Source organism: Alligator mississippiensis, chromosome 3 (genome assembly GCF_030867095.1).
Source record: "Alligator mississippiensis isolate rAllMis1 chromosome 3, rAllMis1, whole genome shotgun sequence".
In the NCBI taxonomy this organism is placed as follows: domain Eukaryota; kingdom Metazoa; phylum Chordata; order Crocodylia; family Alligatoridae; genus Alligator; species Alligator mississippiensis.
This window is the reverse complement of record NC_081826.1, coordinates 43,956,700-43,974,476: the sequence shown is the minus strand read 5'-3', so window position 1 is coordinate 43,974,476 and position 17,777 is coordinate 43,956,700. Positions and strand designations below refer to the sequence as shown.

The window sequence follows — 17,777 nt, the reverse complement described above, 5'->3', positions numbered from 1 at the left end:
CTACGCTTCCAAGTGGGGAAAATGTGGAATCCACCTCAAAGAAAAGAATATTGTTACATGCCGGAGACATTTTGCTGCTCTGAGAATGTTGCCTCTGCCGCCACTCCCCCATCTTTGCCTCCCACTCATTCCTATAAAACTCTTGGATGCGGCAGCAGTAACTTAAAAATATTAGGCAGGAGTGCTCAATGCCACAAGAGGATGTTTTTGCAGTCTGGTTGGGCATTTCTTTCCACAAGGTTCAAGAAGTTCAGTGGTAGAATAGAGAGCATTCGAGAAATGTAAATAAGTCGAGGCAATTTTCTCAGACCACAAAAGGTATTATGGTAAATAATGTAGTTTTCCTCTCTTCAGAATTTAAAAACAGTATCTCTTGGTAAACCTTTAATTAGAACTTCAGAGAGAGAAATTACACAGGTCCTTATAAATGTTCTACAGATTGAGACTGTCACATTTTTGTATGTCTGACCTCATATTGGTTTTGTATAGCTTTGTCCAGACACTCTGACTCGATTGGATGCTGCTTATATTTTTGGAACAACTTATCAACAAAGTGTAAGCATGAAATAACCTTTTATATGGTAATATTTATATCTTGCCAGTAATAGGGTGTATGTGAAGGCAGTGTGGGAGTTGAGCCTTGAGTTGTGGCACTGAATTTACTGTTGTGAATCTGCTTACTCAGCTTTTATAGTTATAGAGTGAATACATTTATTTGTTAAGTCTCATAATAATGCTATGTGTCTGTACACTAAAATCAGACAAAATGAGCACAAGGCTTGGCACGTGTGGGAATGTTTAAATCTTTCACTTGATGCTGACTCGCACAAAGCCTGAAGTCCCTAGACTTGAATCCTTTACATTCCAGCTTTAACTTGTCTGTTTTTCTCTTGTAAATGGGGAAGATGGTATTTATTTTACCTGCTGGGATTTTCTTGGAGGCAGCTAACTTTTACCAAATGCTCCATGTGTCTACAGAATCTAGTATACATTTATTTATCCATTAATATAATTTATTAGTTTAGCTGCTCTTGGAAAAGTGCATTACGTGTTTATGCTGGTTGCATTTTGGGAAAATCTTAAGCTACAACTGCTGCCAACATTTTGTCTTTACATTCTGAAGTGTTTAATCCAATTATTTTTAGTAAAAGTCTAAGCTGTCTTTGCTCCTTTATAACAAAAATGTGAAGTCCTACTATCTGGGGTCAGATATTGAAAAAAGATATAAAATCGTACTTCCTGTTGTTAATCATTGATCTCATTCAACTTGGTGTTGTTTTTATAGTTTGTGTGCCTGTTTATACTTTGGTCCATGCTTGCTGAAATTGCTCTTTGCTATCATTGTGACTAGGAAAACGTGTGTCCTACTAAGACTCATGTTGCTATAATTCAGCAAATTGAGTCACAGATTGACTAGTTGGAACCCCATAAAGGCTAGCTAGGTACAGAAATTTAAAAAGCCCAAGGCAGAATCGATCAAGTTACACAATTTTCTTTACACAGCGTAGTTTAGATCAGTAATGAACAGAGAACACATTTGCCCTTTGGTGAGGCAGAGGGTGGCAAATCTTAAAACAGGCTCCACCATTTTTAAACCTATGTGTGGTGAACTTCTGTTCTGTTGCGGGTCTAGACTGGTTTCTAATCACTTATACCAGTAAAAGTGTAATGTCTGTACCTGGCCATAAAAATTGTATTTATATCTGATTAATATTTTAAATAGTTTTGAATTCAGGCTTAAATTACAAGGTAACAAAAGATTTCTGTAGACAAAGGAAAACTAAACTGTGAATTAAATGGTCATATTGCATGTTGAAATGCTCAAATCTTAGAAAATTCCAAATCTAAGGTTCCATATACTAGTAATATAGTACTGTATGGCTTTTTTTTTTAAATCTGTAATATGTAAGTAATATTTTCTAAACATTTCCATATTTTTCCACTGATTTCATTATAATTCTAATATATCTTTTTATAGGTAGTAACTCACCTTAAATAAAAAAAATGTAACATTTTTTAAATTTTAGATTTCTTTAAATTTGTTTTTAAATGTTTAGATTTTAAAAATAAATTTAGACAGACTACAAAAGTGGGCAGACGAGAATAGGATGGGGTTCAATGTAGACAAACGCAGGGTGCTGCACCTTGGAAGAAGGAATCCACAGCATACGTACAGGCTGGGGAGTTCCCTTCTTGAAAGCACAGAGGCAGAAAGGGATCTTGGAGTCATTATTGACTCCAAGATGAACATGAGCTGCCAATGCCAGACCGCAGCCAGCAAGGGCAGCCATACCTTGTCATGCATCCAAAGGTGCATCTCAAGCCGGTCCAGAGAGGTGATACTCCCCCTCTGTGCAACTTTGGTCAGGCCGCAATTGGAGTACTGCGTCCAGTTCTGGGCGCCGCACTTCAAAAGGGATGTGGCCAGCCTGGAGAGGGTTCAGGGGAGGGCCACCCATTTGGTGAGAGGGCAGCAGGACAGGCCCTACAAAGAGAGACTGAGGGACCTGAACCTGTTCAGCCTCAGCAAGAGGAGGCTGACGGGGTGGACCTGGTGGCTGCCTACAAATTCATCAGGGGAAATCAACAGCAAATAGGCAGAGCCCTATTCTCCCCAGTACCACCTGGGGTGACAAGGAACAATGGTAATAAGCTGATGGAGAATAGGTTTAGGTTAGAGATCAGAAGGCAATATTTTACAGTTAGGGTGGCCAAAATCTGGAACCAACTTCCCAGGGAAGTGGTCCTCGCCCCTACCTTGGGCAAATTCAAGAAGAGGTTGGATGATCACCTGTCTGGGGTCTTGTGAACCCAGCATTCATTCCTGCCTGTGGCAGGGGGTCAGGCTAGATGATCTGTTCAGGTCCCTCCTGACCCTAGCTACTATGATACTATGTAATATATATATTTCCTTCAATGAGTACCATAGTCCTATTTGGAAATATTGAAAAATATTAGACAGTTAACGTTTAATTATGAGTCTTGATGACATAGACATGCTAGTAAATTTTTGCTACTGCTTCATTTTATATGTTTAATATGCAGGATATTTTATAAGGATAGCTTACTATGTTTTTTCTCACATCAGTTATTTTTTGTATATGTCACAGTATTTTCTTGTGGTATTTCTCTAAACCCATTGGAAAAAAATGGTATGTCCAAGAAGTGTTGTGTGATTGTTTAAATTTAAGACTACAATTTAATTCACATATACAAAGAAAAAACATTTTCACTTTAATGTAATTAACATTTTCATTTTCATTTTAATATTTCCTGATTTGAGGGCCTATTCGTTCAAACTCAGCTTTCTGTTAATACAGGTTTTGTTCTATGAACTTTCATAGTAGTTTTTTCAGTATTTTTTTTTTAAATGAGGAAAAAGGAAACAGCCAAAGCTTTGCTTTCAGAGTTTGAAATTCTGCCCTTGAAACAAATTGCAACTATTAGTTAAATCCATAATTTTTAGTAAATTAAATATTGTTGGAATGCATTGTCTCATTCAAGTTGCAAGGGGCAGATACCTGAATAGTTATAGGGAATAATAAATAACTCTAAAATATGGAATAAAACGGTTAGATGATTAACATGACCTTTTCTAATCACATTTTTTATAGTGTACAGTTTCTGTGTCCAAGATTTTAATGAGTTTTCCTAAGCCAATATTTTATGATGTGTACCTTGAATATCCTGAAGATAATGGACAACAATATCTTTGGGCTATACCAGTTTTAAACTTAAACCTTCAATACAATGAAATGCTTGTGAATCAAGGTAGGAATGTTATAATAATTATGCTTTCAGTGAATTAAATTAGGTTATAAATCATCACTGGAAATAGTTTGTATGTATTCTGAAAAATCACTAAGTCATTTTAAAGATATCACAGTTCACCATTGTTGTAACAAGGTGTCTTAGTATTATAAACTTAATCTTTCAGAGCCAAAAACCTACCCACTTCTGTGCAATATTAAGAGGCTTTGGCTTCATATGCTGGGTCTGCAATGGCCTGACTGATTTTATATATAGTTAAGCCAATATTGAAAAGGTCATGGAAGACTTCATTTTGGGAAGGGAGAAGGCAATTTGAAAAGAGATCATATAAGTATATGGGCCTTCCTGCATCCTAATATGTAGAAATGGATTTGAAGTCTATATATAATAGAGTTAGTTAACTTTGATTTTCTGTCTGTTCTCTCACATGGCATGGGGAGCTGCTTCAGTCTGAAGTAGTACATATGGAAAATAAAGGTCATATTTGGGCTCTGTATGTATTATCTTGGACTCCTAAACAATATCTGCAGAGAAGAATCACATCTGGTGGCTGTCTACAAACTGGCCAAGGGGGACCAGCAGGCTATGGGAGAGTCCCTGTTCCCCCGAGCACTACCGGGAGTACCAAGGAAAAATGGCCATAAGTTGACAGAGAGTAGATTCAGGCTAGATATCAGGAGGCTTCACAGTCAGGGCGGCTAGGATCTGGAACCAACTTCCAAGGGAAGTGGTGCTCGCTCCTACCCTGGGGATCTTCAAAAGGAGGCTAGCTAGACACCTTGCCAAGGTTGTTTGACTCCAGCATTGTTTCCTGCCCATGGCAGGGGGTCGGACTTGACGATCTGCTCAGGTCCCTTCCAGCCCTACCAACTATGAAACTAAATGATCACCAACTACCTGCAGCCTCTTTCTTTGTGCACTCTCTCTCTCTGGAAGTAGTCTGACCTTTGGATAGTGGTAACTCTTGGAAACAGAGTTATGAACATTAAAATAAACATAATTTAGCAGAGCGATTAATCTCAGGAATTTCTTAATATAGTTCTATTGAAGCAACAAAAAATATGTAAGAGTGCATGAATACAATAATGCATACTGCTTTTATTTTGGTGTAATTGATTTCACTCTTGTGGCTTTCAGTTACTAATTTTAAGTATTACCTGACTGCTATTTTTCTTTCAAAGGCAGTAATAGAAACAACTGGCTTCTGACCCGTCGAATTTTTTTGGTGGATGCCTTGGGTGGAAAAGAGAATGACTTGAAAAAACAACCAAGAATCATTCGAATTGCTAGCAGAATAACAATCAGGTGAATAAGTGCAGGATGTGTCATCTGTCCTAATATACCTTGTGCTACCTTTTCTGTTGAAGAGTTAAAAGAAAAAAGAGACATATTTCTTTAGGGCAGATTGAGGAGTATCTTCCATTAAAATGAGAATATGCATTTTGAATGCATCTTGCGGGAGCTCGGGCCACTCTGGTTTTTGTCCATCACTTGAGAATGCAGGTAGAATTCTGAAGTTTGCTAAGCCTTTTTTGTACCAAATAAATGATGCAATATAAACTTAAAATGTTGGGAGAGATCCAGTAGAGTATTCTTCTTTTGCAGGAAAACACTCAGCTGGCAGAAATTTTGCAGAAGCAGTTCTTTATTTTCTGTGCCAGCTGCATGTACATCCTTGGCATTGAAGAGGCAGTGTAATAGTGTCCTACTATACCTTGTTCTTCACTGGGATAAGTTCCCCAAGAGGATCATATGCATGTACTATAATTTAGAACTGCTCTACTGCAACCAAGCTTTAGTTAAACTGCCCCCGCTGCCATTTTTCAGTGCGGGGACGCTGATGCATGTGATGCTTCTGGTGCTTTAATTGGAGCAGCTCTCAGAGCCTCACTAAATAAAGTGCCTCTCTTCCCCCCCCCCAGAATACATGTATAAGGAGCCCTGTAGTTGATGTCAGTACTGCAAATTCTACTTCCCAGTCTGCTGGTTCTTTTGTTTCATGATAAGTGTGAGAGTCTCTATCTACATTTGCAGTGCCTCGACCATAGAATCATAGAAAATTAGGGTTGGAAGGGACCTCAGGAGGCCATCTAGTCCAACCCCCTGCTCAAAGCAGGACCATCCCCAACTAGATCATCCCAGTCAAGGTTTTATCTAGCTGGGTCTTAAAAATCTCCAAAGATTCTACAACCTCTCTGAGTAGCCTGTTCCACTGCTTTACTACCCTCCAAGTGAAAGTTTTTCCCAATCTCCAACCTAAACTTCCCTTGCTGCAGCTTGAGACCATTGCTCCTTCTTCTGTTTGAGAACAGTCTAGCTCCATCCTCTTTGGAACCACCCTTCAGGTAGCTTAAGGTTGCTATTAAAGCCCCTCTCAGTCTTCTCTTCTCCAAACTAAATTAGCCCAGTTCCCTAAGGCTCTCCTCATTAGTCATATGCCCCAGCCCGCTAACCATTTTCCTTTTCCCTCTGCTGGACTCTTGCCAATTTGTCCACATCCTTTCTGTAACAGGGAGCCTGAAACTGGACACAGTACTCCAAATTCTTCCCCAAATAGAGGGGAAGAATCACTTTCCTCAATCTGCTGGTAACATTCCTCCTAATGTAGCCCAAATTGTTGTTGGCCACCTCAGCAGGACTTTGCGCTTCTTATTGAACCTCATGAGATTTCTTTTGGTTCAATCCTCCAATTTACCTAGGTCTCTCTGAATCCTAGCCCTACCCACCAGCATATCTACTACTCCCTCGAGCTTGGTGTCATTTGCAAACTTGCTGAGGGTGCACTCCATCCCATTGTCCAGGTCATTGATGAAGTTACTGAACATGACAAGCCCTAGGACTGACCCCTGGGGCATTCCACTTGATACTGACTGCCAACTTGACATTGAGCCATTGACTACTACTCTGGGAGCCCAGTGATCCAGCCAGTTTTCTGTCCACCTTACAGTCCCTTCATCCAATCTGTACTACAGTAGCTTGCTTGCAAGAAATTTGTGAGGGACCATATTGAAAGCCTTGCTAAATTCAAGTTATATCACATTCACTGCTCTTCCTGTGTCCATGGAGCCAGTCATCTCATCATAGAAGGTAGTAAGGTTGATCAGACATGACTTGCCCTTGGTGAATCCATGTTGACTTTTCCTAATTACCTTGTTCTTCTCCAAGTGCTTGGAAATGGATTTGCTAACAACTTGTTTTTTGAATTACTGGTATCATTAGTATTTTGCTAATCCAAAAAATCCTTTGTGACGTTTAGGTTTTGACTTGCCAGATCTACTTATTAAATTGGACTAGATTGTTCACATGGATAGTTGAAGAGGTATTGGATCCAATAGCATCAAATGTTTATTTTTCTTCAATGATATATCACTTTAAAATAATCAGACCGGTCTTGAGCTTTCAAAGTACACTTGGCTATTTCATCTCATCCCACTTTCTCCGCCCCTTCCACCCAAAAGAACTTAACAGATTGACAACCTACAGTAACCACATTTCTACAACTATTCCATTTATTGCCTTATGTCTACAATCCACGTTTGCCTTAAGATTTAAATAAGATTCTTGTAGAACTCTTGCATCCCCTTTTTAGATCTCAGTCTGTTGTGTCTACCAGCTATGTTTTCTGTAAAGCCAGAATATCAGCACAGAAAGTTGAAGAGCAGAAGTATAATAACACAGCCAGGCACCTGGGGCAGCTGCTACATACAGGAGCAATGGCAATTTCCAGTTGCCACCATGTGGCTGGTGTGATTGCACAGGTGCAGTAGCAGCTGCCTTTTTCTGCCTCCCAAGTCCGCACCTGGGTATCTGCCCTAGTCACCTGTCGTAGTTAAAGAGATACTTGCATGAAAGCTGATCCATGCTATTTTGGTTCTGTAAGGCTGAAGTGTTTCTTTGTCCTTCCCCAAGTGCTTGTATATTTTTTTCCTGAAGTTTGCATCTATAAGAACAATTATGCCCACATTTTAGCTATTCAGGGAGGCCTAAGTCTGTGTAGGCGAAATAATTTTTCTTGAACATTTTGTGGGATGTATGGGTAAAATCTAAGTTCATTTTAGACCAAAGGACGCATCAGATAATGCATACATAAATGCTGAGAGTTGGAAAAGACATTTTGCTGCCTGCCTAATACCAGAGGACATTCAAGGAGATCCTAGGTAGCATCTGTTAAATGTTTACATTGTGTGCCTCCTGCAGGGTGTAAGGGTCGTATGTAGAATTATATAGGTTCTTATGCAATATAATTTTGTCAGCTTTCCCTCCTAATGCAGTATCTAATTTGGGAGAGAGCATCTTGCTGTCAATTTTAATTGCGCACCACTTGGATCATTACTGATGGTGGTTTATCTTTCAAGAGTGGTGGGACAGGCTTTGAAAGAGAAGGTTATTCAACAGTGTCGCAGAGCACTGAGGTGCCCTGCTCCTAAGGAGGAGAAACTGCTAGGGAAGGGACCCTAGCAGTGAATGAATAAGGAGCCCAGCTGTGGGTTGCCGGGGCAACCAGGGAAGGTCAGCTGACCGGAAGGGGCAGGGCCTGGCCCTCATAAAGCCCAGGGGCTGAGGCCAGGCTAGCAGTTCCCTGCCAGCTGCCAAAGAGGAAGGAGCTCTCTCATGGAAGGGATGGAGTATTTCCTGGCAGGCTTGAGCATTGTTATGGCCAGGCGGCTTCTGTTTAAGTTATAGCCGATTGGCTTGTATTTTGCATTGCCGTTTATGACCGGTGGTTTGAGTGAGGCTATTAGGGGTTGGAGGAGGCCTCATAAGGGACCCACAGTGGTGTGGGGGCCCCAGCGCCAGTAAGGGCGCTGCATACGAGGTGCATAGACCCCAGCCCCAGAGAGGGGCGGTTGAGAAGCCCTAGTGCGGGTGTGGCGAGCCCCAGAGAGGGAGCATTAATGAGAAGCCCCAGTGCGGGCATGGCGAGCCCCAGAGAAGGGGGCAGCAATGCGGTGAGCCCCAGAGAAGGGCGAAGCATTGCAGCGAACCCTGCTGAAGGGGACTGTATTACTAAGGAGCCCCAGAGAGGGGGCGGCCTTACAGAGGAGCCCTAGAGAAGGGGCGACTTTACAGAGGAGGCCCGAGAGAAGGGCGGCACTGCAGCCAAGTCCCAGAGAGAGGGCAGCGCTATAGTGAAGGCCCAGAGGGGGGCAGTGCGATAGTGAAGGCCTTGTGAGAGGGCAGCGCTATAGAGAAGGCCCAAGAGAGAGGGCGGCACTGCAGACGAGCCCCAGAGAGAGGGCGGTGCTATAGTGAAGGCCCCAGAGGAGGGCGGCAAAACTGAAGAGGGGCAGCATTGTGGAGAAGGCCCCAGAGAGAGGGCGCAGAGAGAGACAGGGCCACGGAGGGCCCGAGCGCCAGAGGGATTGTAGACCTGGACAGGACAACGTCCATTCCAGCTGTGAGGCTTGGGGCGTTGTATAAGGGCTGTTTGGAGCCACACATAGCCCCTAAGGCTAGGGTGCCCCGGAAGCACCCATTTGTAGAGCAGGACCCACAAGGGGTCCGGGAGTCCACAGGGCAGAGACTACAGCAAGACATGCCCAAGAGGGCGGAAAAGGCAGCCTCCCTAACGTATTTCAACATCAAAGACGTGGCGGACGAGAAACTGAGAGTGCCCTTGGGCCAACTTAGCACGGGAAGGGGCCTCGAGGAGATCACGGCCCTCCTGTAGGACCCTGCCTGTGACAAACGGTATACCTGTGGACCTCTAAAATGATTTTTCATATAGAATCAAAATTTCCCTTTACACCTCCATTTCTTTATAATCTGTTATGTAATGGAAGAGAAAACTGGAAAGCAGTGAAGGGCGATTTCCCCCTTGTATACTTTCAGAACTATCTGGACACTGAGCAAGTAGCGGGGTTTTGTGTGGCTCTATATGGGAAATAGTCTTTAAAAATCAAGACTGTATTAAATTTCTTTTGTGGAGAGGAAAAAAGTGCACCTTTTGCATTTCTGTCACTTTTTGAAAGTACATTGTAGCTATATTTCTTACTGATTATATTGATCACATTTTATATTTACTATTTTATATTCTCTTCAGCTTGTATGCTTTTTCCCAACTAAAAATAATACTTTTATTTATATTTCTACAGTATTCATCTGGTACCCAACACTCAAAGAGGAGCTATCTATCCTCCTCTAATTACCATTGCCTACACTGATCTTCTGGTCCAAAATCCTGATACCCAGAGTGTGACGGTTGGTTCTTCACTGTTATTATCTTAACTGGACAGAATTATTAATTCTGCTCAGACTTAAATATGAAATCAAATATTCTCCAGACTTAAATATGAAATAAACAAAAAATCCCCAGATGTTCAGTGTTAAAATTGAAATTATCAGTAATATGCTTTTAGTCAAATCAGTCAAGTATTTTCGTTTTTCACTTTCTTTAAGTTCCCTAGACATTTAAAAAAAAATGGTAATCCAAGATTGCTTTCATAGTGTGAAAGGCCAATAGATTATAAAGAAAAAATATGTGTACATATGAAGAATGACTAGAAGGAAGCAACTTTTTATGAACTAAATACATTGAATATACTATTCTAAATTAAGAAATAGCCTATTTTTATTTAATAGATTTTTATTAACAAGAGGTTGCTGTGGTATATAGACATTCTGGGTCAACCTCATGGCGTAACCAGTTTAAAGTGAGGAAATGGATCTAAAATGCCCATCAGTGTTATGTCTTATCTGTTAGTAGTGTATCACTTTCAAGAAATAAGCATTAAAGAACGAAAAAGAGAGATTTCATGTGGCAAGATAGCTATTCCGTAATGAGTAAATATACAGAAAGTGCTGATGTCAGATCTGCCATTCTAAAAGTATGGGGCCAGTAATAAATTACCAAGATGGCAAATAGTGTGTGAACATCAGCTACTGTATAAGGACTGCCCTATAGGCACACTCTGACCATGTAGCAAAATGCAAGGTAGTTTACCTGACTCCTGGTGAGAGAGAAGCTGCCTTCCCTCTACTACAGTATTAGAGCTTGCATATGGGTAGGTACTGTGGATGTGCTACCCAGGCATACATCATTATAACTTGTTTGTGTGTCCATAATCCACATGCATCTCAGTCATCCTAAACAATTCCCATATTGATAAGATTATGACTAGAAACATGCGCTATTGAAAGTATTCCCTACGTCAAATGCCAGTGGCATGAGGGAATTAAAAGGAGTTTGGAAATAGCAGAAGCAGAAAATACTAGATAACAGAACAATTTATGTTGTCTAAAACAATGTCACTTTTCTGTTGGAAAAGAAGCACTCATTTAGAAAAGCCCTTTCATACAGCTGGCAGTGTAGGGGGTGAAATTACAAAATTCCAGTTCACAGGGAGCTAAAAATACCTGGTAATTTGGGGGCCAGATTCAGTTACAGTTTTGCACCACATTTGTCCCATTTAGACAAATTTTACATGAGCCCTGCACAGTCAACACAAACATTCATAAAAATCTACCCTGAATCTTATTAACTTTTGACTTTCTGAACTGAACTAATTTATTCTACAAGTCATTTAAAGTGACAACATCTGTTCTCCCAGCTAATATAGCAAATGTTTTCAGAAACCAAGGCATCAGCCACTTGCCTCAGTCTTTTTTAAAATTAAATATATAATACATTTCCACATTCTTGTTAGTTCTAGCTTTTCTTAGTGTCACACAGCTAAACATATAAAGGCTCAGTTGTACACAGTCTTCTAGACCATGGCCAATTATTTTTTCTTAAGATAAATATATAAACTAAGGAAAGCAATTTTAGATCCTTTGAAAGAATTTCTTTTTGGTTTTCCTATGTTTGGAAAATCATGAGTGGCTGAACTCCATTAAGAGTTAACATTTTCCATCTCACACAAGTCAATTCCATTTACTTAATGTCATGAAGGGGCCATGTCAAGCCTGCTGTAACCTTTAGAGTTGGAGGGGTATACCATCATGGGGAAAACCTTGCAACACTGAATGCTATGTATCAATGTAGTTGATTTACTAAATGTTTTTATTTACTTTTGTATTTTAATGAGCAGGTTTCCTTCTCAGTCAATTATGAAATGAGTCAATCAGAGGCTCAAATCCAGACTGATGTAAGTCACATCCCTCCTTCCCTCTGTCAGTTTAGTTCTTTGCTAACATCAGTAAAAAGACAAAACATAACTGTAAATAATGTTTCGTATTCTAGATTGCGTTGGGTGTGCTGGGTGGGCTGGCAGTTTTATGGTCCCTTCTTAAGACTGCTGGCTGGAAGAGGCGTACTGGAAGTTCTGTAATTGACTTGCAGGTATAAGTGGCTGGTAGTTTTAAATGTGGGGCACAGTGCACTCTCTCTTTAAAGGGGATCTTTGTTATAATTTTCTCTTACATATCTTTGTTATAATCAGGACTTCTATCCCTCCTAGCAGCTGAGCTAGTTTTCTTCTTGGAGGTCCCTTTAAAGTCATTGCATAAAGTAGTGGTTTGAAAGAATGATCACCGGAGGGCAAAGTATTGCTGGTTTCTTGTCCATTCTGGATCCTGGGCCCCTGTGTGTTACACTTACACCATGATTAGTATGGTAATTGTGGCATAAGCAGCAAGTCCTAACCAGGGACTCTGCCAGGGTCTTAAATCAGCCCCAGTTCAGTTTTTGGAGCCAGAACCAACAATAAGCTGATTGTCAGCTTCAGGCCCAACCCCTGGATCCACCAGGACCTATTTGAGATCCCACTGTGGTCCCTGGCTGGAGTCGACAGTCAACTGATAGTCAGCACTGGTCATGGCCCTGGATCTGCAGACACCCGACTTTCAACTTTTCATTCGTGAACCCTGGCTCGCCCTGCACTGGAAAGTAGGAAGGACATGATTGCGATCTGATCACCAATCTCAGAACTGTGCTTCTGGTCATTCCATGGTGTCTTTTAAATGAATGTGTGCCAAGGGCCCTGCTTTTGCCATTTAGAACATAGCCCAACAAAATTATGTGAAAGGCTCTTCATCAAAACTGTCCTCCATAATTTTAAAATACCTGAAGGGATTTTTCCCAAAATCTTCAGAATAATCCCCCTTCGAACAGAGGCCAGGCATAGAAGTTCTGCTTTTCAGAAGGGGACTATATCAGAAATATATGAACATATGAAAACAGGTTATAAAGGAAACCACTTTTCAGTTATGATATTCACTACCAAATGAATAATTCATGTGTATAGCTTGTGCATATAAAATAATTTCTAGTTTTAGAGAACTATGTGTAATGTATGTAATATACTTTTATAATTACAGACTGTTTTTAAATTCTTGCTGTTCTATGCTGGAGACCTTGCCAATGTTTTCTTTATCATCACAGTGGGAACAGGGATTTATTGGCTTATTTTCTTCAAAGTAAGTGCAATTTTCAGATTTGTAGAGATTGATAGGGATTAATTTTAAAGTGAAATGTTCCATTTATGTTTTGACACACACTTTTATTTTCCTTTTTTTTGCATTTCTGTCCAGACTGTCGAGGCAAGTTATCTATGATATTGTGTGTTCTGTGTCTAAATCTTCACGCTCACCTTTTCCCAACCTGTTACCTTTTTGGTACTTAGCCAAAATCTTTCAAAAATTGGAAAATTATTACAATGTTCATAATTCTATGCAATGGATAATGGTTTTTAAAAAGTCTTCAGGACTTTGTAATCAGCTCTAGAATTTAGTATGTTATGACACGTGAGAGCTCTTTGTTACTGCATAATTGAATTGCAGGTCTTTGCTTACAGGCACAGCAATTTGTTTCAGTTCTTTTACCAATTCCATCTCAAGAAAAGCATTTTGTTACATATATAGGATGTGCTTTTACTCTAAAGGTAAGAATTCTGTTCTGTTCTTTTGGTAGCCGTGATTCGTTTTACTACTTCTGTATTTTTTTCATCATCCTTATTTCCAGACGTCTTGAATATTAGATTTTAAGAAAGGAAGAAAAAGTTTAAATTTTATCCCTGTGAGTGAAATCATTTGCCCATAAAATTTTGCTTCTTTTGGAGAAAAATGATTCTTTTGGAGAAAAACAAATGATACTGTATAGTATGTACTCTAAAATAATGCAGTCCTGAATTTCATCTTACTTGGGTCCTTTTCTACCTGTACTATAGGGACTCATTCATTTAAAAGTACAGGTAGAAAAGGACCCAAGTAAGATGGAATTTAGGACTGCATTCTTTTAGAGATCAAAGTAAACATTAACAAAAAGATAAATTGTTAAAGTAGAATGTAGAATGCCAGTATGGTTGTAGGCTTCAGCAGCTATTGGTATCTCTCTCTCTATGAGGAAAACTAGTGTTTCAGTTACACTAGATGTTTTTACTGGAAATAATGACATGCTGCAGTGTACCATCAGAAAACAGTTTTCCTCCACTGTAAAGTGACCAGAATGAATACATTTTTATTATGTAGTTTACATTGCTTCCATTGTCTTGACAATGCTGGATATCTCATATCATCATTTTGCCAACTATGCCAGACCTTCCTATTTGGGCAGGCATTTACCAAACAAAGCTAGGATGAAATGTTGTTTTGTTTTTGTTTGGGGTTTGTTTTTTTTTTGCCGGGGGGGGGTCTCTATTTTATCTTGATATTCTAATATTCTAGTTCACTTTTAAGCTGTTTTTGTTCTCTTGCCACTCTTCCATTTTTAAGTTATTCTGTTTTCTTCCTATAAGCCACCCTGAGCCTTTGTTGGGAAGGGCAGCATATAAATTGAATAAAATTAAGCATGGAGTGCCCTTCATGAGCCATACTTAGCTCTTAAAAATATCAAATGCTTTACAAACAGATTTTATTATATCATCAAACTTTATAATGAAGTTACAATCTCATGTGTGGATGAGTGGTATTAATATTTTTGTTTGCTCTATTAAAAAGTGCCTGGTGGTAATAACTAATTCTTCATCTTTGCCTGAATTCTGCTACAGTCCTATTTGCATTTATACTCTGTTCTGTGATTTTTCTTAGGCTCTGCAATTCTTGCATAAACTCATTTCACAACTTCTTGTAGATATTTTCTTTATTGACTGGGAACGACCGAAAGGAAAAGTACTTAAAGCTGTTGAAGGTAACTGAACGTAAACTTGTTTATATAGTTAGCTTCACTTGAATCCTGATGTTGCCCTTTCAGGGTGCATCCACACATGCAGGTACGTGGGCTTGCAGCTGTTCAAATAGAAGTGGTGGAAATTTGAGCCAGGGCTTTTTGCCTTGGTGCACGTGCCCAGACATGCACTTTGGTGTAGTGCAAGTTGTGCCACTTGGGGCAAAATAACCCTGCCTGGCTCCTCCCAGATCTGCAACCAGGGGGAGCTAGAGCCTGGGGCCACCACCTGTGCTGGCCCCAGCAGTGTAAAAAGCTGCCCTGTCCTGGCCCCATCAGTACAAAAAGCCACCCTGGCAAGTAGCTCAGGGCTGCTTGCTCTCTGGAGCTTCTGGGGCCTGGCCAATTGGTACCTGGGGACAATACCCCTTGTGCCAGCTGGACTGCTGAAGCAGCCCTGAGAGTTCCCTGCATCCTTTACCCACTGCAGCAGTCTGGCACTGGGCGCTGCTGCCTGGCTATGACCTGCTGCCACCTACGACAACATGTGGCCTCAAGGCTGCACGCCTGCCAGATCTGGATGGGGACTGCACAGCCAGTAGAGGCAGTCTGGGCCAGCTGCCAGTGGGCTGTGGCTACAGACTTGGCCTTTGTGTGGCCATGTGTGCCCCTGCCCGGCCATCTGGGCAGCTATTGCCTGGAAGATGTTCCCAGTGTGGTGTCCTGCTTTCAACTGTCAAAGCATGTCCTCCTGGCCCTAGTTGGCCAGGAGGTCATCTGCCTTCAGCTGGGTCCCGGTTGCCAACTCTGAGCAGCCTCTTCTGCCTGGGTCCTGCCACTTGCCTCCCTAGCAGAAATTCTGATGTTCCCTATTTGAAAATTGAAAAATCCCTGATAAAAAAATCCCAAAGTCACTCTGTAAAATACTCCAAAATCCATGTTCCTCCACAATTAAAACAAAGGACCACTATATAGAGAGAGTGAGAGAAAGAGAGACAGTGATCAGTTGGGCAATGTTTTATTGATATCATAGAAGTAGGGTCAGAAGGGACCTTGTAGATCTTCAAGTCCAACCCCCTGCCTGGGCAGGAGGGAAACTGGGCTCAAGTGACCCCAGCCAGGTAGGTATCGAACTGCTTCTTAAAGACCCAGGTTACGAAACGCCTGGACACAGGAGGAGGGGTGGATGTCGTATACTTAGACTTCAGGAAGGCCTTCGATACGGTATCCTACCCCATACTGGTGAACAAGTTAAGAGGCTGTGACTTGGATGACTACACAGTCTGGTGGGTGGCGCATTGGCTGGAGGGTCGCACCCAGAGAGTCATGGTGGATGGGTCGGCTTCGACCTGGAAGGGTATGGGCAGTGGGGTCCCTCAGGGCTCGGTCCTTGGACCGATACTCTTTAATGTCTCCATCAGTGACTTGGACGAGGGAGTGAAATGTACTCTGTCCAAGTTTGCAGATGACACAAAGCTATGGGGAGAAGTGGATACGCCGGAGGGCAGGGAACAGCTGCAAGCAGACCTGGACAAGTTGGACAAGTGGGCAGAAAACAACAGAATGCAGTTCAACAAGGAGAAATGCAAAGTGCTGCACCTAGGGAGCAAAAATGTCCAGCACACCTACAGTCTAGGGAATGACCTGCTGGGTGGCACAGAAGTGGAAAGGGATCTTGGAGTCCTAGTGGACTCCAAGATGAACATGAGTCGGCAGTGTGACGAAGCCATCAGAAAAGCCAATGGCAATTTATCGTGCATCAGCAGATGCATGACGAATAGGTCCAAGGAGATGATACTTCCCCTCTATCGGGCGCTGGTCAGTCCACAGTTGGAGTACTGCATGCAATTCTGGGCTCTGCAATTCAAGAGGGATGCGGATAACCTGGAGAGGGTCCAGAGAAGGGCCACTCGTATGGTTAAGGGCCTGCAGACCAAGCCCTACGAGGAGAGGCTAGAGAAACTGGACCTTTTCAGCCTCCGTAAGAGAAGGTTGAGAGGTGACCTTGTGGCTGCCTATAAGTTCATCACGGAGGCACAGAAGGGAATTGGTGAGTATTTATTCACCAAGGCGCCCCCAGGGGTTACAAGAAATAATGGCCACAAGCTAGCAGAGAGCAGATTTAGATTGGACATTAAGAAGAACTTCTTCACAGTTCGAGTGGCCAAGGTCTGGAACGGGCTCCCAAGGGAGATGGTGCTCTCCCCTACCCTGGGGGTCTTCAAGAGGAGGTTAGATAAGCATCTAGCTGGGGTCATCTAGACCCAGCACTCTTTCCTGCCTATGCAGGGGGTCGGACTCGATGATCTATTGAGGTCCCTTCAGGCCCTAACATCTATGAATCTATGACCCCCAGGGTAGGAGCCAGCACCACTTCCCTTGGAAGTTGGTTCCAGATCCTAGCCGCCCTAACTGTGAAGTAGTTCCTACAGATGTCTAATCTGAACCTACTCTATATATCTACAGTGTTAAAGCAATTTGGAAGCCTACCCGTGTCTCTGTCATCATAATAACATGAATTCTAAATATCTATATGTTTTGCTGTTTGCCTTTGATTTTCTTACCATAGAGCAGTTAGAGCTCCCCCTGACCCCTTCACGAACCAGGATGTGGGGACAGCTGCCCCTACAGCTACAGCTTCTGCCAGCAGGTCTCATCCTATCTGGCAGCTGGACATGCAGGGTGTGTGCTGGGGGGATGTGGGGTTTGCAGGACTGGGGTGAGAAGCGGGGGGGTGGGATGTGGATGGATGTGGGAGGCTATGGGGGCGGGGGTGTAGTTGTGGGTGGATTGTGGGAGGCCGGGGGGCGGGGACTGCCATATGACCCCTGCAGGGGCTGCCACCATCCCCACCCAGCCCCACACCCCTCTTGCTTTTCCAGCCCCCCGAATCACTGCCCTTTCCCCCCCACCGATGGCTGTCGATGGAGGGGTAAGGGAGTGGGTGGGGATGGGGCTGGGCGGG

At 42.1% G+C, this 17,777-nt stretch overlaps 1 protein-coding gene across 1 annotated transcript in view; it reads left to right on the top strand.

Moving 5' to 3' along the window:
• Nucleotides 1–17,777, top strand: part of TMEM67 (transmembrane protein 67) — a 53,763-nt gene that overhangs the window by 23,011 nt on the left and 12,975 nt on the right. The window contains exons 11-19 of the mRNA XM_019495741.2: nucleotides 490–555; nucleotides 3,615–3,771; nucleotides 4,953–5,076; nucleotides 9,867–9,972; nucleotides 11,802–11,858; nucleotides 11,954–12,052; nucleotides 13,030–13,128; nucleotides 13,506–13,592; nucleotides 14,737–14,836. Of these exons, the coding sequence (XP_019351286.1) occupies nucleotides 490–555; nucleotides 3,615–3,771; nucleotides 4,953–5,076; nucleotides 9,867–9,972; nucleotides 11,802–11,858; nucleotides 11,954–12,052; nucleotides 13,030–13,128; nucleotides 13,506–13,592; nucleotides 14,737–14,836 (895 nt within the window). The remainder of the gene's footprint in view (nucleotides 1–489; nucleotides 556–3,614; nucleotides 3,772–4,952; nucleotides 5,077–9,866; nucleotides 9,973–11,801; nucleotides 11,859–11,953; nucleotides 12,053–13,029; nucleotides 13,129–13,505; nucleotides 13,593–14,736; nucleotides 14,837–17,777) is intronic.